This window comes from Herpailurus yagouaroundi, unplaced genomic scaffold (assembly GCF_014898765.1).
Source record: "Herpailurus yagouaroundi ecotype Mexico unplaced genomic scaffold, PumYag 198, whole genome shotgun sequence".
In the NCBI taxonomy this organism is placed as follows: domain Eukaryota; kingdom Metazoa; phylum Chordata; class Mammalia; order Carnivora; family Felidae; genus Herpailurus; species Herpailurus yagouaroundi.
The window spans coordinates 22,211,168-22,232,397 of NW_024412429.1; the positions used below are offsets into that span (position 1 = coordinate 22,211,168).

Here is a 21,230-nt window from a genome sequence, read left to right on the forward strand (position 1 = left end):
CTTACAGAATATCCTACATGCCACACTTGAAATTGGCCTATCCTGAGAAGTTTGGAATTCTCAGATCCCATTTCTAACTACCTTAAAGCCTCTGCAACCAAGTGAATGATAGTCCCTTGAAAGATTTTAAATTCAGATTAAGTTTATTTGGTCTCATTCCATGCAAAAGCAAATCATGTATATATTAAGTACCATCGTTGGCTCCAATTCTACATCTTAACACGATTCCTCCAACCCTAACACTAGTGAAAGCCATTCAAAGGTTAGTTTTAAATCTACAGTAAGACAAGTGGCCAAAATACTAGTCACTCTCTATTTTTAAAATATTTTTAATTGCTAAATTAAATTACTTCCAAATTTTAAATTACTCAGTAGAAGAGTAACACAAAGGTCTTTTCTAATGATCAGTGTCTTCTGTCACTACTGGAGTAAAATATAACTATTCTATGTGACTCCTTTTCCTGAATACGAGGGTCCAAGTAAATGTAAATATTTATAAAGTGAAATGTAAATATTTCAGAAGTCAGAATAAGATCCATCATAGAATTTTTAATAAGAAAATTCTGGCCAAAGATTGGGGGCAGGAGGTAGTGATTAACAATTTACACGGGGACAAATTTTGCAACCTACTTTTTAAGATGTTTTCTCGGCCACCATATTTAGTAAACCACAAAGCATCATACACTTGTTTTTATTCCTTGAAAAGAATATAGTTGCTTTTTGTGGATGGAAATGAAACGCATTTAAAAGAATCTAAACGGACACTGAGATGTGGGAATAAACTATCTGCTTATTTTCGAAAACCACAAATGTTTGACATTTTGGGAGAAAAGTTTTGCTTATTTGTATTCTGTTTTGATTGTTGTTCTTCTGGAAGGATGGAAGGTGGGCCAAGGGCCACCACTCTGACTGAAAACTTAAAGAGGCAGCTTTGTGCCAAAATTTCATTGGCTGCTGGAATCTGTATTGGAAAAAAAATAGTATTAACCCAGTATTAAATGAATGGTATCGCTAAATAATCTTTTCTTGTTAATTTCAGTAGTTATTCTGGTTGAAATCAAGAAAAATTGTTGTGATTTAAAATTCACAAAGCAGTGAATGGATTCATTTATTCATTATTTACTGAGCTAAAAATGCTAGGCCTTGTGTTGATACAAGTTCAAACACAATACCCAACAGAAATATAAAGAAAAATCATAATCGTGAATGTAGAATGTCTAAATACTAACATTCTAAATAATGAACACATCAAATTAAGTGTTACTACAATAAAGTCATAAGATTTCTATGAATAAGCTACATGATCAGTTATAAAATACATAGAAATCTGATTTTTAAAATAAAAATTATTTGTGTATTCGCCTTTCAAAGTAAAGTAAACAAGACAAGTTTATTGTAATGCCATAATTAAAGATAGGTTACTTTTCGCCATCTGTCTTGCCCATATGGATAACAGTTTCATACCTGTTCTTCCAATAATTCCTGCCACAATATATTGATTTCTTGTAACCTATTCCAACGTTCCTCAGTCCAACGGCACACTGCCGTCCAGCGTTCACCAAGTTTCTAGTAAAGGAAGAAACCATCCTTTGTCAACAGAATCTTAAAAGACAGTTATAATGATCCTTAAAGAAATTCATGCCATCCATTGCTCTTTACTACTGGGTAGCAATTTATGAAAAATATTTTTATAAAAGTTGCTTTAAAATAATACAGACAAATCCTGTAAGTTTGTAGAGGAGAAAAACTAATTTCCATAGAGTTTAACAATTTCACCTTACATAGCTAGAAAGTGGTACAACTAGAACTCTATCTTTTAAATGTTTATTTACTGGGGCACCTGGGTGGCTCAGTCAGTTAAGCATCCAACTTCCACTCAGGTCATGATCGCACGGCTCTTGAGTCCAAGTCCCGCGTCAGGTTCTGTGCTGCCAGCTCAGAGCCTGGAGCCTGCTTCGGATTCTGTGTCTCCCTCTCTCTCTGCCCCTTCCCTGCTCACGCTCTGTCTCTCTCTCTCTCTCAAAAATAAATAAACATGAAAAAATTATTAAAAGATAAAAAATAAAAAAAATAAATATTTATTTATTTATTTTCGAGAGACAGTGCACACGCACGCGCGAGAGAGAGCGAGACAGAGAATCCAAATCAGGCTCCAGGTTCTGAGCTGTCAGCGCAGAGTCCAACACCAGGCTCAAACCCAGGAACCCTGAGATCATGACCTGAGCCGAAGTCAGATGCTTGGATGACTGACCCACCCAGGTGCCCCTAGAACTCTATCTTTTCAACTTATTTTTTTAAAATTTTTTTTAAAGTTTCTTTATTTCTGAGAGAGAGAGAGAGAGAGAGCATGAGCGGGGAAGGAGCAGAGGGAGGGAGACACAGAATCCAAAGCAGGCTCCAGGCTCTGAGCTGTCAGCACAAAGCCTGACACAGGACTCACACTCCCAAACTGCGAGATCATGACCTGCGCCAAAGTCGGACGCTTAACCAACTGAGCAACCCAGGTGCCCCTATCTTTTAAACTTTTGACTCCAAAATCCTGCTCTTTCCATATCACTGCTGTTTTTATACAAGAATTTGACATTTTTACACATATCTTCAAAGTAGAGCATACATATCTACTTTTTGTGCTTCAAATTTTTCAGGCTATAATTATCTTTTCAAAAAATTCATTGCATCAACCACCTTTTATGTGCTAAGAAAATTTTCATATGTAATGCCAAAATTATGAAAAAAAAAATTTTTAACCTTATAAGACCTGTTTTGAGCTCCTAGAAAATAAAAAAAAATGCTTAATTGATTTGTTCTGTTTATATTACACAAAAATCAGGAACATAATCTTATATGAGTATTAATAGGGCTAAATAAATAAATTTGTTTAAAAATCAATATTCATGAGGACTTTCCCAACAAATCATTTTACCACCATTTTATAATGATTGACAAATGTTACATTTAATTTCTACATTACTTACATATGCAAAGAATTATTTAATTCATATTATACTATTTCAATATTTAATACCACAGTAAGCTTTGTAGGATGCAAAGGGTAGAGAAGTTAGAGCCAAAGACAGGTCTCCAATCTTGGCATGAAAATTCAATGCCTACTTAAATCTCAGTGGCATCACATGACCTTTCTGAATTTCAGTTTCCTCACTGTGAAACAGGCAAAACATGAATGCCTATCTCTCAGGTTACTACAATAACTAAGTAGTACTACACCAGCAGTTCTCAGAACCACTGGCCAACTTTAACTGTTATAAAAGAAAAAGAATTCCGTATGATAAGATTATAGTCTGAGAGTGACTGAAAACCATTTGGCGACATCATATTGGGTAATCCAAACATTGTTCAAATAAAATACCAATAACCCTCTTAATAAAGACTTGTAAAGATACACTATAACCTCTGCGCTAAAGCAACAATTTTGTTAGGGGTTCCCAAAATTCTTGTTGAAATTCATGCACTGATGTACCAAAGAAGCAGGAATATTAAATTCTACATGGCTGAAATTCTCAAATTTCAGTATGCACGTAAGTGCAGATCCACAGGCCCCACCCCCAGGGATTTAGGTCTGCATGGAGACCCGGAAACTACATTTCAACAAAGTCCTCAAGCAATTCTGAACAAGAAATCTATAGAGCACTTGTTGAGATTGGTTCCCAAGCTTGTCTCCATTTTTCAGGAGAAGCTGGGGACCACAAGCAGCCCTGCCCATCTATCCCAAGAGCTGAAGGGAAGGAAAGATGCTGAGTACTCTTGTAAACCCACAAGTTGTAGGACCCCAACTCAGAAGTACAACTTCAAAGTTAGTCTACTCCCTTTTTTAAAGCTCTTTAATGTTTATTTTTATTTTGAGAGAGAGAGCACAGTAGGGAAAGGGCAGAGAGAGAGGGAGGGAGAGAATCCCAAGCAGGCTCTGCCCCACCGGCACAGAGCCCCACTTGGGGCTCGATCCCATGAGCCACAAGATCATGACCTGAACTGGTATCAAGAATTGGATGCTTAACCAGCTGAGCCACCCGGGCACCCCAAAGGTGAGTCTACTCTTCTAAATGAGAAGTGATACAGGACCTGAAGAACAGGGGTGCCATATAAGGGTTTCAGACAACAGGGTCCTTATCAGTATCCCGTCTCCAGGGTCCATACCTGTAACTGATCTTCGAGAACAGCCGTAGCGCTCTCACCACTGTTTTCATCAACAATCACGACCATGTGCGTCAGTGAATTTACCTTCACCTGTTCAGCCTCAAGATCATTTTGCAAACGCTAGAGAAAAGAATTAAGATACACCATCATTTCTAATCTTTTCACATTTACCTATTTAAAATCCACTCAGCTGTCAATAGTAATTAAGGACACTTAATGAGACAGCATGCTTAAATTTTCAATCATTACCCTAAGTGTTCTACTAATGAAACAAGTCCCTTATACATCTTCACATTTCATTATGAACCAAAGCAGATTGAAAATGCAGTGTCATAACAGATTGTAAATGGGATATCATCACTTTTAGTCCATGTTCTGGCAAAAAAAAAAAAAAAAGTAGAATAGATGACTTGAATGAATATACTAGAAATTAAGAATGTAGAATTTGTAAGACCAAAAAAAACAAAAACAAAAAACAAACCTTACATATACAGAGTCAGAGATCATTTTAGTGCAACATAACGTAAGCTGAGAGATAAGTAGGATGCTATTTGACAGTCAGAAGCTATTCAGATGAGCTACCCAAGAAAGCAATTCAGAATATACAGACGCCTTCCATTCTCCTCTTCCATGGGAAGAGTATGCGAGGTCATAAGATGCTTATATATAGGTAATTTATTTAAACACTACCAATAGTGTTGTCAAATGCCTCTTAAATTGTGTTTAATGTATCCCTAAAGTTTTATTTATCAGTTGTCTAGATATTCCACTGAAAACTAAAAGTTTTCAAACAATTTGCGGAGAAGCTATTTTGCTTCTAAAGTTATCTTCTAACTGTGTGACCAAATTAAATTAACCACCAAATTATGATTCCTCATCTAGTGCCTGATATTCTCCTATACCATAGAAGAAACACAGCTTTCATTAAAGGACCAGGTACAGATAAATCTGAGGGTTTGCTTCTTTACCCACACACTGCATTAATGCCAATACACTAGGGTCTTTAACCACCTACACATCCAAAACAAAAATTCTTGAGAGCCTTGGGAACACTAAGTACTTTCATACTGAAACGATACATCCTTCCACAAAATTGTACCTGCACTTTCATCCCTCGCTTGGAAAAGCCCCCACGAGCTCCACCCTATCCATACGGAATAATCGAGAACACTGAAGAAGTGTCCCATCTCTGCACTAATGATAGAAGCCATCAGCCCCTAGCATGCTAAGTGCTGCCTTTTCATATTTGATACGGTCTAAAAGAAATAGGAGCCAGATTTACTTTATGATCTTCTAGCAGCTTTTGTAGGGATTTTAAATCATCATCCAGGGGGCAGGTTTCCATCTTCTGAATGCGTTCCTCCGTGAGTGTCAACCAGGCGGAGAGCTGCTGCAGCTGTTTCTTCTGCAATTCCATCAGCACATCGTGCAGCCTGTCCGGGGACAAACACACGTCATCCCCACTCCTTTTTCCCTTTGCAAAGGCAAACACATGCTCCAGGCACCAAAGAAATGGGGCAAGGGAATGCAGTCTTGTCTAACCATTTAAAGTAGCAGTTAGTCTTTCAATATAGAAACAAGAAAAAAAAAAAAACTTTTACTTTCTTCCTAAATGGAGTCCATTAAGTATGGTCAAAGAATGCAAATAACAGCACCCTCTATTCATATCAGAATCATTGTTTCTTCAATCAGGAATTCCTGCTTATTAAATAGGTGGAAATTGCGATGGAATGCCGCTTGCTCCCTAATACACAATACATGAAATAAAATGAACCATGGGAAAAACACTGCCTTAAAAACTGTTACAAGATGGAATTGTCGATAAATACTACATAGTCCAGTCTTCGTCTCCAGTTAAAAGTTAGCCGATTTTAATACTGCAAAGAGGTAACTATCCACACGAAATGTCTTCTCCTTTTTTGCTAATTTCTGTATTCCAACTTCTGCCTTCTCATTTGGTGAACGTATCAAAGAGGAAACAAAGATCGCACACAATTCCAGCAACATTACAAAAGGAAAAGTGCAAATTTTACAAGGCAAGTTCTGAAATTATCTTCTCTTCACAGACACTCAGGCTTTTACTAAGCTAAACCACGCAATGCAGTCAATGGAATAGAGTGTTAATATCTCGCTTCACTCACCGGGACTGTCTGTCCATACTATCCACCCTAAGTGCCTCCCATCTAGCATTCAGCAAGCCCATTTGTTCCTGAATCTCATATTCCTCTTCATCTGACAGAGTTCCTTGTGTTATCAGCTGGTTTCCTGCCTGCAGGACATTCCCCACACTGCTCTGGTGTGCTGTCAGCTCCATCATAAAATCCTAGAAAGGTACATCATTATGATTTGTGAGCTGCTCATTGAAGAAAAAAAATCTTAATAAGTTGTTAATGCCTAATATTAATGCTTCAGGAAAAGAAGTCTCCATGTAGAGTATAAATAAAGTAGACTTTGATCCGATTGTTTAAGCTCTGAAGGTGGAAAATACGCAGCTGGCCTCAGTAAAAAGGGGAACAGATCAAAGAGGACGATGTTACATCTGATAATACCAGCTATTTTTAAATAACTGTTGATTATGCTACTGATTGTGAACATGGAATTATGAGAAAACAGAATAAATAAAACACAATTCTCACCCAAGAGGAACTGCTCAAGGAATATTACCATTTCTATTATTGTCAAATCAAAATAGCAAATAAAAACCTGCCAATTAATATACCCACCCAAAAATCTACTTAATCAAAAAGAAATCTCCATGTAATCAAATCATTACCCTACAATACAACATATATCCTTAAAATAATAGGAAATTTTCATTATATGAAAATTACACAGGAATGGATATGACATTTGCTTCATCATCCAATCAATAAAAATAATCACTTTCTAGGGAACACTCAAAACCTAAAGATCTGGTGCATTGATTAGCCATATGCTGTTTTAACTATTACAATAGAACTATAGCTTCAGAAACAAGCAGTCCTACACACTAACTGTTGTCGGTGGCTCCACAGAACACACAAGTCATGATAAGAGTACGATCTGAAATCTACTTCCAAGGCACAGATAATCACCCAGGCCAATTTTATAACAGAGCCTTATTTAACTACCACAAGTCCTGAACTATATCATGACCATTCTGTGGAGCAGAATTCAGTAGGCAACAAACATCAGTGTAGAGCCCCTGAGTAAGGCACAGGCACCACCACGGTGGACGTATTCTGCTCCTCAGCTACGGATTATTTACTTCATGGGTAGCAAACTGGCGTTTGACTTCTTCCACATCATCGGAAATATCATCCTGCTCCTGGAAAGTATCCTCAGCAGAAAGCAACCAGGTCAGCACTTCCTCCAGGGCTATCTGATAGCTGTCCAGACCCATATCCACCTCGGTGACAGTGCTGGGGGTTTCAGCTCGGGGACTCTCGTGCTCTTCCTCCGGCGCTGAGCTCTAGAAAAACAAACCCAAGAAATACCCACAAGCATCATGAAGGTGTTCAACAAAGACACACTGTTATGGAGAACCTTAAGGGAGGAGCCACCATGACTCAGGCATTCATCCAATTTTCAGGAGCTGGGCAAGCAAAGCCATGAATCAGGCAGGAAGCATTTATTAAGCATGCTAGGAAGACAAGGGGTACAAAAGTGCAATACACTCATGGATTCTATATTCACGGAGATTCAAATATAGTTGGAGAGAGATAAATAACCCACATGAATCACTTCTGAACAAAAATAAAATGGCTATTAGCAGAGTTATAAATGCCATGGATACAACAAGGGATGCTATTTGAGTTCAACAAGGGCTAAAATAGGAAAATTTTACAGAGAATTTGGAACATTTGGGGCCTTCAAGGATGGATATAATTTAAAGAAAAATAGAAATTGGAACTCTGCTTTGACCCTCAGTTTTACTGAATTGCATTTAGCATTACATTTTAGACAATGAAATACAGCCACACATGTAGGCTGTTGTACCAATGGTATTTTTTGAGGCAGTTGCCCTCAAGTTTACTTGCTGGCCTTTTTTTAAGGACCTGTGGAATAAATTCATCTTAAGTTCTTCCTAAGCAATGGAGTATTTTCTCATACACTTTAGAATCTTAGAACCAAATCAACTATCTCACTCATTGTTCCCGTTCAGAGCAAACTTCATTAAAATTTGTGTACAGCCTTCCTCCACTTTATTTCTCATCCACAATTTATACACGTTTCAAACACAAAAATATAGAGAGAACAATATATGAAATGCTCACATATTTAGCACCTACAGTTTCTCAACAATCCTGTTCACTCCAATTTGGTTTTGGTCCCCACTACTCACCTGAAAAGGCTTTTGTCAATGTCACCAATTACCTTCCCATTGACAAATCCACTTTTCTAGCATCATCTTTAGACTGACCATGTAATTAACCAACAAACTAGAACACTTTTGATAATAATGGTGGTAGGATGACACAAATAAACCAGAACTATTCCAAGCAAACCCAGAGATCTAGTCACCCAAAGTTTCTTAAGCTCTCAGTAACATCTGACATGGCTGACCACCCCCCACTATTTTCAGACTCTCCTCTCCCTGCTTCAGTAACACCACATTGGCATCCTTCCTGGTTAAATAATATTTGTCAACCTCTAAGTAACAAATCTCCTCAAAATTAAGTCTTGGGCCCCTTTTTCTTTTCTGTCTACTTCGCCTCAGTGGTCTCATCCATTTCCATTGGAATGGCACTTAATTCCTCCAGCGAAAAATCTAGGGAGCCCACCTTCGCTTCTCTCTGACTTTTGCCTCCCACATTTAATGTGTAAGCAATCCCTACCTTCAAAATCTATCTCAAATCCATCAAGACCCTTCCATCTCCACAAAAACTGATATCATTCTTCAGAGCTACAACTGCCCGCTAACCACTGCCTCCCACACTCCCACCTCTACAATCCACTTCGCACACAGCAGCAGGACTATCTTTGGAAAACATAATCACATCATAAGACTTCGCTGCTTAAAATCTTTCACAGCTTTCCCAATGCTCTTAGGAAACATTATAAAATTCCTAACAGTTTACAAAAATATTGTGGCAGCAAGAAACAGTGGGGGGGTGGGGTGCATGTGGGTGTGTGTGTGTAGGGTTTCAATAGGTTTCAATAGGTTAATCAGGGAAGACTTCTCTGAAAAAGTCCCATCGAAACAGAAAAGACGGGGAGCTTGCCATGCAAATAGTAGGTAGATGGATGAGCATTTCATAGACGGGAAACCACATGCACAAAATCTTTGGGAAGGAAAGGGAAATGTCCACCAGGACCACAGGGCGGTGGCCTGAAATGAATTACAGAGGTAGTCTGGGTCTTGTAAACTATAAGAGAAGATGAGGCCTTTGATCAGCATGAAGGCTGCAACGGAAAAAAAACACACACCAAAAACATTCCGGTGGAAGAATCAAACGGACCCCGTAAACCATTTGCAGGAGTTAAAAAGATGAATCAGGGAGCACACAGATGAAACACTGGATAATTAAGACACAGATGGTGCCAACAACAGAGAAGGGAAAATGAGGTAAGTTCTGGACCTAAAATCCTGAAACTGTGGAGACAAAATAACCCTGGAGATCAAGTGACTACCAAACTTCTATACTCCAATGCGGACACCTGAGAACAAGGACAGTTAGTGACCAGCCAACAGTCACTTAGATAGGCACTAGTATTCATGAGGGGTGAGATGGAAGGCATTATTTAACTGCAAATGTTCAGAAGGTATTAAGTGAAACATGAGAGGAGACTTTCAACTGAAAGTTTGATTTATAGAGAAATGCGAATATTTTTTGCTGACCACCTAATGGCTCTACAGCATATGTTTTGTAGGAAGAGCCAGAAAGGAAGACTGGCTCTCAGTGTTCACTGGAAAGTAGCGGGTGGCAAACTCCATCAAAGGGTAGATGATTAAAACTTGAGCATATTTTATTTCTTCAATTAACTTATTTCAGCCTCTAAGGCACTAATGAAAGCATGCAAATGAAGAGGTTAGTGTTAATACACTGGCTCTTAATCAAAAAGCAAACGGCTTCTGCAATTCTTATCATGTAATCCTGAGCACTAAAGAGAAATGATTATTTTATCCACACATCATGAAAGGCAAATAAGGGGCGCCTGGGTGGCGCAGTCGGTTAAGCGTCCGACTTCAGCCAGGTCACGATCTCGCGGTCCGTGAGTTCGAGCCCCGCGTCGGGCTCTGGGCTGATGGCTCGGAGCCTGGAGCCTGTTTCCGATTCTGTGTCTCCCTCTCTCTCTGCCCCTCCCCCGTTCATGCTCTGTCTCTCTCTGTCCCAAAAATAAATAAATGTTGAAAAAAAAAAATTAAAAAAAAAAAAAAAGGCAAATGAAACTTTCTTGCTTTTTAAGAAAGTATGGCCTTAACTACGCAAAGTAAAATATCCCATCTTTGTAACAAGAGGGACTCCGATCCCATCAAGAAGTGATTTTAAAACCAAAAGGCAACCTCAGAAGATTATCTGAGCCACTCAGCAGGGTGCATCATTAATGAAGGATAATAGCTATGCTACTAGAGACAAATGCTTCTCAGCATTTTTTTCAGTCAATTATAAAACATTAGGGCTTTTCCTCAATATCATTTGATTTTCAAAACTAATAAAGAGTCCTGGGTTCAGAATTGGACACATCTCTTGCCCTCTTTCCCTCAATAAGTTATTTTCTTTTTTTGTAAATCATGATGTATTCCAAATTGGAAAAAATAAAAGGATTGGTACCTACTACCCAAAGAAAATCTGAAATAATAAGTAAGCTCTCCGAGCTTTAGAGAATAAAAAAAAAAGTGTTATGCTGATTGCAAGACCAATGTCATTATATGAGAATTAACTTTTTTTTTGGGGGGGGGCGGGGGCGGGTAGAAAGAGGGAGTGAGTGGGAGAGGGGCAGAAGGACAGAGAGTGAGAGAGAATCCCAAGCAGGCTCCAGGCTCAGTGTGGATGCAGGGCTCAATCCCACGACCCTGGTATCATGACCTGAGCCAAAATCAAGAGTCAGGCACTCAACCGACTGAGCCACCCAGGTGGCCCCATTTTTAAAAAAGGAACTTGTTGAATGAGTGAATGGCAATGCCAAAACAAATTTATAAGTTATAATGATGATAGGTGCTGCTTACTGAGTGCCTCTTAATATTACTGTAGGCACTCTGAATTACCTTTATGAAGTAGGGTGGTTTTATCCAGATTTTGCAGATAAAACTGTGGTTGAAAAGGTAAGTAAGAAACCCAAAACAAACAGTAACAGAGATGAACTTTGAGCTTCAAATCCCATGCTTTCTCTCTAAAATGTATTTCTTATCATTCTGAAATCCACGTGTATCCCTTGGTTTCTGGGCTGCTAACATTTTGGACCAAATGACTTTTTAAGGTTTCATCCAACTCTTAAAATTCTCATTTTATGAATTAAAAGAACTGGTTAGACTAAAGCAGAGTAAGAAAACACAGATTGATTTAAGGCAGGATAATGCAGAAAGAAAAATTCATAACTTTATATCTCTCCCCAAAAATACATCTATACCCTGATGAATAAAACCATTTTAAGCCCTTCAATGAAAAACTCACCTAGTAGCCTATTGTCAACTACTCTTCCTAAATGAAAGAGGAACTAAAGCTTATGTTTTGATAGCCCTTGTGAAAATATAATGATAAAAATCTTTTCTTCAGTGGCCAAAAAAAAAAAAATAATAATTAGTACTTAGAGCAAAACTAGGCTAATAGGAGAAAAGCCAACTTCAGCACACGACAACAAAGATAAAATGAATACATGATGGGAAAATGTAGGTTCTTAAGCATATCATGTAGCTGCATGCTCCCAGCCCTAGACTCTACCTCCAGCCTTATTGTGTGAAATGATGTGTGTTCCTTCTCAATAAAATCAGTTGAGCTACAGCTCTCCATTGCATACATATGACATATGAAAGCATGCTAATTGAAAAACTGAACTTCTTGTGCCTATGTAAGCTGAGAAGCCAAGATGTTCTCCATCAAGAAAAAAAAATCCCCTGGAAGTATTTTTATCTAGTATGTAAGAGAAAACAAATATGGCAAGTCAAACTTTTTATTAAAAATTGACCTGTACCCGTATACTAATTTCTCCTTCTTCACATTCTTTCTTATATTTCCTTGGGAGTGTCTCTACTTCACGGATGGCATCTATTGTGACTTGCTGAGGAAGCACCTCAAACAAAGATGTTAAATACATAATTATGGATTTCTTGTCAGGAAGCTGAACAGCAACATCTAAAAGGGGAAGAAAATAAGAACCAGCTTAAATTAGATGTCCAAAATATGTGAATCACTCAATATTAGATATAAAATAACCACCCTTGGTACCCATAAACAATACTAGTACATAATACTTGCAATACCATAGCTCAGTAAATTTCTATGTCATATAATAATATATGAGACAAAGGCAAAGACGATTATTTATTTTGCTCAATATCCCACTTCTTAAAAGTCTCCCCTAAAAGCTTCCCAAAAATGTTCAAAGATAAACTACAATTTAAGATGACACAGAATTTATTGGGGTGCCTAGGTGGCTCAGTTGGTTAAGTGACCAACTTCAGCTCAGGTCATGATCTCACAGTTCGTGAGTTCAAGCCCCTGTTGGGCTCTCTGTGCTGACAGCTCAGGGCCTGGAGCCTGCTTCGGATTCTGTGTCTCCCTCTCTCTCTGTCCCTCCCCTGCACATGATCTGACTCTCTCTCTCAAAAATAAAAATACTCTTAAAAATAAATAAAAACAAAAAGATGACACGGACTTTATTTATAATATGAAAATAAGTCTAGAACTTTACAATATTTGTAACTAAAGTTTTCACATTATATGCAAGAAGATCATATAAAAATGTATCATTAAATAAGTCAAATACTGAATTGTTTCCCTAATAATTATATTTTCCTAAATCTTTAAATCTTATGCTGCTAGTATCAAGTAACTAATCTCCAATGATATAATTACATTTCCTCCCAACTCATCCTACAAATTAAGTATAACAGTACTAATAACTTGTCTGCAGTGAAATGGCTTGCACCCTATTTCAAAAGAAAAAATACACCACAATTCTCATTATTCTTTCCAAAAAGAAAAAAATTTTAAAAAGGCAAAATCAAGGTTGAAATTAAACAGTGAACAATACCTTCAGGATCTAACAGCTTTTCAATTCCCAAATAAGTTTGAGCCTTGCTGAAGGCATGTTCAAGTCTCTCAATTGGGGACATTTTGACAACTCTATCCCAGTTGAAGAGATCAGGTCTGAAATTACCATGCAAATAAAACTGAGTAAAGATGAAATATATGGACATTGCTGTAACCTAATATATAGTCATTGTTATAATCTAATACACTTCAGGTTTAGATTATTTCACTGTGAGTTTAAATTAAGAAATTTATGTTTTAGGGCATCTGGGTGGCTCAGTCGGTTAAGCATCTGACTTTAGCTCAGTTCATGATCTCGCAGTTCATGAGTTTGAGCCCCACATCCCCACTGTAAATGTGGAGCCTGCTTGGGATTCTTTCTCTCTGCCTCTCGCCCCTCCCCCACTTGCACATGTGTGTGCATTCTCTCTCTCTCTTAAAATAAATAAACATTGGGGCGCCTGGGTGGCGCAGTCGGTTAAGCGTCCGACTTCAGCCAGGTCGCAATCTTGCGGTCCGTGGGTTCGAGCCCCGCGTCGGGCTCTGGGCTGATGGCTCAGAGCCTGGAGCCTGTTTCCGATTCTGTGTCTCCCTCTCTCTCTGCCCCTCCCCCGTTCATGCTCTGTCTCTCTCTGTCCCAAAAATAAATAAACGTTGAAAAAAAAAAAAATTAAAAATAAATAAATAAATAAACATTAAAATAAAAATAAATTTATCTTTTATATCTCAAAGACTTGTCATATTACTTTTTAAAGTAATTTACAATATAAAACAATAGGTAAAAGAGTCTAAATTTTTTGTATCAGTCAAATATGCTGAATAAAACTTATGAAGTAACCACTGAAAGATTAGAAATGGTATATGATATTTCCCAACTAGTAAAAGAAAAAAAGGTAAGAGTAACTTATCAATACAAGACAGCAAAGAAAAAATATACAAAAAAAGGTAAAAGAAATGAAAAGCTTAAAACAAGAGGTAAAAATGAACCTAAACACATCAATTATTACAATAAATGTTAATGGACTAAATTGTCCAATTCAAAGACCAAGATTAGCAGAATAGAAAATCCAGCTCTGATCAGCTCACGGGATACTCCTACAACTAGGCCCTGAGAGAACTTTTCACCATCCATCTTCCTCCATACTATCATTGTCTAATATTTCCTTTCTATCTTGATTTTCTTTTAATCCCACAAATTGGACATTGTTATTGCTCTGTCTTACCCAAAAGTTGATCATTTTCTTTGTACTCTATCTTTTCTTACATCTTAGACCCACTTAATTTCTGGGACTTGCCTCCCCTACTCTCAGATCCAGTTCCTTCTCTGACTTCATCTCCTATTTCTCCTCCTACTCATGCCCCTGCACCCACTGACTTCCTGCATTCCAGGTACCTCCCTCCCCTCTTGCCCAATATGTTTTTCTTCAGTGCATTTACCATTTCTATATGCTATACAACTTGCATTTTCATTTAATTGTCTTCCCCCCCCTCTATTTGAACAGAAATTCCAAGAGGACTGAGATTTTTGCCTGTCTTGTTCTCTGCTACACATGTTGTATGTAGTACATAAAAGGCACTCCATATATACTTGCTGAATCAATTAAATAATAGTTGGGTAAAAGTTTGGGCTAAAATTCTAGTTACTTGATAACATTTCTAAACAAACTAGGAACAGAGTCCAACCCTCTTAAACTAATAAAGGAGAAGTGTAGGGTCTATAGACACTTGGGTGTAGGAGTTTGTTAACTAGATAAAAAGTATATTTAAAAAAAAGCTACAGTAAATATTAGTCTTGCGGTAAAACATTGAAACCACACCCTTCACTATGTAGAAAAAAACATTCTGTTCTCTATCACCAATTCAAATCAATATTGTATTGAAGGACAAGGCATAAATGAGGAGGTAAGAGAAAATAAGAGAAGAAACTATTATGATTCAGGGACAGTCTAAAAATATATATATACCAGGGCACCTGGGTGGCTCAGTCAGTTAAGTGGCTGACTTTGGCTCAGGTCATGATCTCAGGGTTTATGAGTTCAAGCCCCACATTGGGCTCTGTGCTGACAGCTCAGAGCCTGGAGCCTGCTTCAGATTGTGTATCTCCCTCTCTCTCTGCTTCTCCCCCACTCATGCTCTGTCTCTCAAAAAATGATTAAACATTAAAAAAAACTTTTTAAAAAACTGAAGAAACATTTTTATAAGACTTGTAAACATTTTGGTAAAATTTGTGAAAGTTTAACAAGTTTCCAGATCTAAGATTTAGAAAAGTCAATTACATTTTTTATATATCAGCAAAAAACCTACATGAAACAGGACCTGAAACATTAAATAATTTACAATAGCAATAAAACATATAATAAATTTTGCCTCTCACATTTAAATCCTTGATGCATCTGGAATTTTCTTTTGGGTATAGGGAGGTAAAGATCCAATACACTTATTTCCATATGGGTAACCAATTATCCCATACTATTAATCTGCAACATTAGCTCAGGTGTATAGCAGGATGAAGCTATTTCTGAGTTTTTTATCCTGTTAGGCTGAACTATATGAAACTGCCATTCTTATATGTCAAAACAGTCAAATGTTGGCAATTTCACATGGTTCAGCCTATTATTATATTTGTGTACTTATTTATAGACTATATATATAGTCTTAATAAATATAGCTTCATAACTACTTTTATTTCTGTTTCGGAAGTACTTCGGCCTGGTTCTTCTTCGAGAATATACTGGCTCTTCTTGCCCCTTTGGTCTTTTATATAATTACAAGTTTCACACACACACACACACACACACACACACACACACACACACAAATCAGTTATCTATATTTAATTGAAATTGCATTGGATTTATAGAGTTTCCCTTTTGGTATGAGAATGAAAACATAACACAATTCAGTATATATATTACTAGTTAGTGCTGAGTGAGTGGGACTCAACTATGTGAATTATTTTACATTTTTTAAACGTGTAAATATGTAGAAGAAACCACGGACATTGCACTGTGGCATTTAAATCCTATGGAAATAAAGACTCCATGGGTATTTTCTTCCATAATGTTTCTTTTCTTCATGTTTAAACGTGTGAAGAGAGGAGAGCAGTGATTGTGGGCAAAGGGCTTTAGGGAGGAATAGTAAGAGGGAGACAGAGAGGAGATACAAATTTGTAAGGCCCACATCTTGTCAGGTCATATCTCACTTATGTCGGTGGAGCACGGCATTAAAGGCGAGGCCATCTGTCCAGCTGGTGGTGAAATTGAGGACGTTGACCTGGCTGTATGGCCGTGTGGACTGGCGCACCCAGCTCAGTAGGATCTTCTCACTGTTTGTCTGCTGCAGGTCTGACATGACATCTTTCATGACATCTTTTACCTGTTCAAAACAAACAAAAAAAAACATGCCTGGCTATAACTTAAAATAGTTGCTGGAATCAAGTCCTTGAGTAAGGAATATTACATTAATTAATCATTATGGATCAGGTAATTGGTATTCATTTTATCTCAAAATTTTCCTTTAAATGCTGAAAAGATAAATGTTTTTAACAGTAATTATTTTATGATACTAGGATTTAGAGGTGATTTTTACCTCACCATCATACACTATGGTATTTTCTGTATCTTAGCAACACTTCTATTAGGTTTGGTTACAGTGAACATTACTTTCATAGCCACAAAGTAATTTTTCACACTAAACACTTAACAAATACCTTTTAATAAGAAGAAAACAATTTTATCTTCTACAAAAATGAGAAAGGAAGAACTTTTGATGAACTATGAAATCAAAGAATGAAGTACATTTGATGATGGTAAAAACCATTATAATCTAGAATTGATATTTTAGATTATTCTAAAGTAACACACATATTATAAGAAAGAGCTCAAAGAATGGTGTGGACATAAGAAAAGGACACAAGAGCCAACTTAAGGAGGCGTGCAAAATAAATAAAGATAGTGAAAGATTAGTAACCTACCAAGTAAAACTTCATGAGTCTACACTGGTCTATAAACGAATGGATGGATGAATAAATACATAAACAAGTGGCAAGGGGAAGCTCTTCCACACAAGCAGAAAGACAACTAATAAATAAATTTGAAAATTCAGAACATTTGAACGTGTGAAACTGGAAAATCACTGTTTGCCAAGCATCACAATGATAACTGATCAGGTAAGAGCTACGAACGGATCTTGAAACTCATGGAAAAAAGTTTGGTAAGTAGCTGAATATTTACACAGCCTCAAAGTATATCCCCACAGAATACTTTTTAATAATAAAGCACAGTCACATTACAGGGGAGACAGCTTAACCCAAACAGTGAAAGTTCACACTGCCAGAAAAAAAAAAAAAAACTAATCGAAAGCACTTGTTTCCTGATAGGGTATGCTAAGAACTCAACATCACTTCTATGGCATTCTGTACCAAAAAAATGAATAACTTGAATCTGTTCATGAGAAAATACCAGCCAAACCCACATGGAGGGATATTCTACAAGATAACCGTCCGGTACTTTTCATAAAGGTCAATATCATGAAATGCAAAGAAAGACTCAAAAACTACTCCAGATAAAAGAGGACTAAGGAGGGGTGCCTGGGTGGCGCAGTCGGTTAAGCGTCCGACTTCAGCCAGGTCACGATCTCGCGGTCCAGGAGTTCGAGCCCCGCATCGGGCTTTGTGCTGACAGCTCAGAGCCTGGAGCCTGTTTCCGATTCTGTGTCTCCCTCTCTCTCTGCCCCTCCCCCGTTCATGCTCTGTCTCTCTCTGTCCCAAAAAATAAATAAACGTTGAAAAAAAAAATTGTTAAAAAAAATAAAAATAAAAATAAAAAAAAAAAAAAGAAAGAGGACTAAGGAGATGTGAGAAATACATGTAATGCATGATCTTGTTTTGTTTTTTATCTTTTATAAAGGATATTATTGGGGCAATTGACAAAATCTCGAAAGGATGTGTAGATTACAAAATTGTATTGTTTTGATATTATTTTCCTGATTTAATAATTACATATTATTTTTAGCATATATTGTAATTATGCTTAACGATGCTAGTATTATATTGTATATAGCACATTTTATAATATGATATTAACATTATATTCTAGTTATGTAAGAGAATTCCTTACTTTTAGGAAAAAGGTTTGTTTTTACAAATACACAAGTTTTTAGCCAAGGAGGAAGAGAGAGAGAGAACAACTGTCAGCATTTGAGAGACGCGAATGAAAGGTATCCAGGAATTCTTTAAGCTACTTTTGCAACTTTTTTATAAATCTGAAATTACGTCAACTTTTTTAATTTAATATTTAAAGAAATATACTTTTTTTTCTATGCCAGGAAAATAGAGCTGTTTGTCAGACTCTTTCATTCCAAATTACTAGGAGTTGAATTGTGTCTCCCCACTGTCCAAATTCTTGAAGTCCTAACCCCCACTACCTGGTAATGAGAATATATTTGGAAATAAGGTCTCTAAAGGGATGATTATGGTAAAATGGGATCTTAAGGGTGGGCTGTAACCCAATCTGACTGGAAGAACAGATCGGGACAAGACACACACAAAGAGGGAATACCATGAGGACACAGGAAGAGTGCAGTGATCCACAAGCCAAAGAAGGACGCCTTGAAAGAAACCTACCACGCTAACACATTGATCTCAAACTTCTAGCCTCCAGAACTGTGAGAAAATAAATTTCTGGTGTTGAGGCCACACAGTTTGGGGTGCTCTGTGATGGCGGCCTTAAGCAACTAACACACACAAATGATACATTTTCAATTTCTATTAAAAAGTGATTGAAAATTGCCCCACCTGCCAGTGCAAAATGATGCTCCAAAGCAACCCCAAAGTCAGTTTGTGATTTCCATCCACAATGTCAGTTCCTCCTATATTCACTAAATCCACCTATTAAAATAAAAAATAATAATACTAATAACTTTTAGGACAATTCTGCCACAGAAACCAAGATTTTTGTTTTAGCACCTTTGGACAGCAATATAAGTGAATGATAAGAGAGATTTCACTTTAGAGAATCAGGTAAACCTAAATCTCAAAAATGTATTATTTATACAATAGATCAACCAAGTAATCAAAAAAAGCGTGACTGTCCCCTCGCTCGCAGAAAAGGTTCAATACTTGTAAGAAAAATGTTTCCAAAAATCAGTCAATGACAATGCACAGAGCACGTGGCCAGCGTGACAATAAATAACCCCAATAGCACCAAAGAACCCCAAAAGTCGCACTGCACACTTACATTGTTCTGATGTAAAACCTGCAGCACTCTGTTGACATTATTTAAAGCATGTACCCTTGTGGAACCACGTTCCTTTGGCTAGAAAACAAAACACGGGATCAAATAAGTCAGCCTCAACATTGCCAACAAACATGGACATTGAGATGTACAGAGAACAGCTCAACACGGAGCCCCTCTGTGCCAGGAGCTCCGCCTGGCTTCTCAGGCCACCGTGGAGGCTGGTGGTGACAGAATGCAAGTTACCCCACTTACATCTTGACATAGTAGTTCACTCCCTTGCCTCAACCCTGGCATTCAAAAACTCCCAAACTTATGTCTGACCCTACCCCCAAAGGTGATGACTTAATGAATCTGGGAGGTAGTATGGGTTTAGAATTTCTAAAACATTCCCCTAATGATTCTGATGTGCAGACCACTTTGGGAACCAATGCTCCAGGGAGAAAGCCTTCTTTTATCAAAACTGGGCCCAGGGCACCTGGGTGTCTCAATCAGTTAAGCATCTGACTTCGGCTCAGGTCATGATCTCAAGGTTCATGGGTTCGAGCCCTGCATCAGGCTCTGTGCTGACAGCTCAGAGCCTGGAGCCTGCTTCAGATTCTGTGTCTCCCTCTTTCTCTGCCCCTCCCTTGCTCACACTATGTCTCTCTTAAAAATAAATAAACATTAAAAACAATTTTTAACTGGGCTGGACACAGAAAGACTGAGAAGTCATGTCACCTTCATAGTGCACCAGTCAGTGTGCATAGAGCAGGGAGGATTCAGAGGCACTATCCCAGGTTCCAGGTAGCATTACAAGGCCCCCCTGGGAAGGCAGGAATTGACACCTGGAGAAAGGTGATCTGGGAGGCACTTTCTGCCTCACTGGCCAGGGAATCTCATCTGAGAGAGGGATCAGCCTCTCCAACAGGTACCTTACCCACCATCTGGAAGGTAAAAGGCAGAGTATATAACACCCCACACTTTGGCAAGAAAGGAATTCATCTCTTCATTAGCATACTCTTCATTAGCACTCTTATTTCTGTGTGGGTATAAAGTACCTTACGACGCAAAATAATAGAATTGGGTTTGATGAAGAAATGAAGATAATACTGGAAAACCGAATAAAAATAAATGCGTAGCGTTTAACAACTTTTTTTTAATGTTTACTTATTTTTGAGACGGAGAGCACACGTGCAAGCAGGGGAGGAGCAAAGAGAGAGAGGGACAGAGGATCCGAAGTAGGCTCAGCGCTGACAGCAGCGAGCCAGACGTGGGGATCAAACTCATGAACCATGAGATCATGACCTGAGCCCAAGTCGAATGCTTAACTGACTGAGTCACCCAGGTGCCCCAGCTCTTAGCTTTTTAAGATATTTATTAAATAACATTTAAGGGGCGCCTGGGTGGCGCAGTCGGTTAAGCGTCCCACTTCAGCCAGGTCACGATCTCGCGGTCCGTGAGTTCGAGCCCCGCGTCGGGCTCTGGGCTGATGGCTCAGAGCCTGGAGCCTGTTTCCGATTCTGTGTCTCCCTCTCTCTCTGACCCTCCCCCGTTCATGCTCTGTCTCTCTCTGTCCCAAAAATAAATAAACGTTGAAAAAAAAATTAAAAAAAAATAAATAACATTTAAGTGTGTTTTCTACTATTCAAAACATTATGCCCTCTTAACATAGCCATCCCTCCTTGTAATT

General features: G+C 38.0%; 1 protein-coding gene across 6 annotated transcripts in view; it reads right to left on the reverse strand.

Moving 5' to 3' along the window:
- Positions 1-21,230, reverse strand: part of UTRN (utrophin) — a 492,724-nt gene that overhangs the window by 373,363 nt on the left and 98,131 nt on the right. For 5 of the 6 annotated variants that reach the window (XM_040448951.1, XM_040448950.1, XM_040448952.1 and 2 more), the window contains exons 4-13: positions 19,562-19,639; positions 19,120-19,212; positions 16,528-16,700; positions 13,327-13,442; positions 12,265-12,425; positions 7,400-7,603; positions 6,294-6,475; positions 5,435-5,585; positions 4,153-4,272; positions 1,465-1,566 (exon numbers count right to left, since the gene is read on the reverse strand). In XM_040448951.1, coding sequence (XP_040304885.1) covers positions 1,465-1,566; positions 4,153-4,272; positions 5,435-5,585; positions 6,294-6,475; positions 7,400-7,603; positions 12,265-12,425; positions 13,327-13,442; positions 16,528-16,700; positions 19,120-19,212; positions 19,562-19,639 — 1,380 coding nt within the window. Of the gene's footprint in view, positions 1-1,464; positions 1,567-4,152; positions 4,273-5,434; positions 5,586-6,293; positions 6,476-7,399; positions 7,604-12,264; positions 12,426-13,326; positions 13,443-16,527; positions 16,701-19,119; positions 19,213-19,561; positions 19,640-20,720; positions 20,728-21,230 lie in introns of those variants that run through there. The other variant, XM_040448953.1, reaches the window with a different exon arrangement.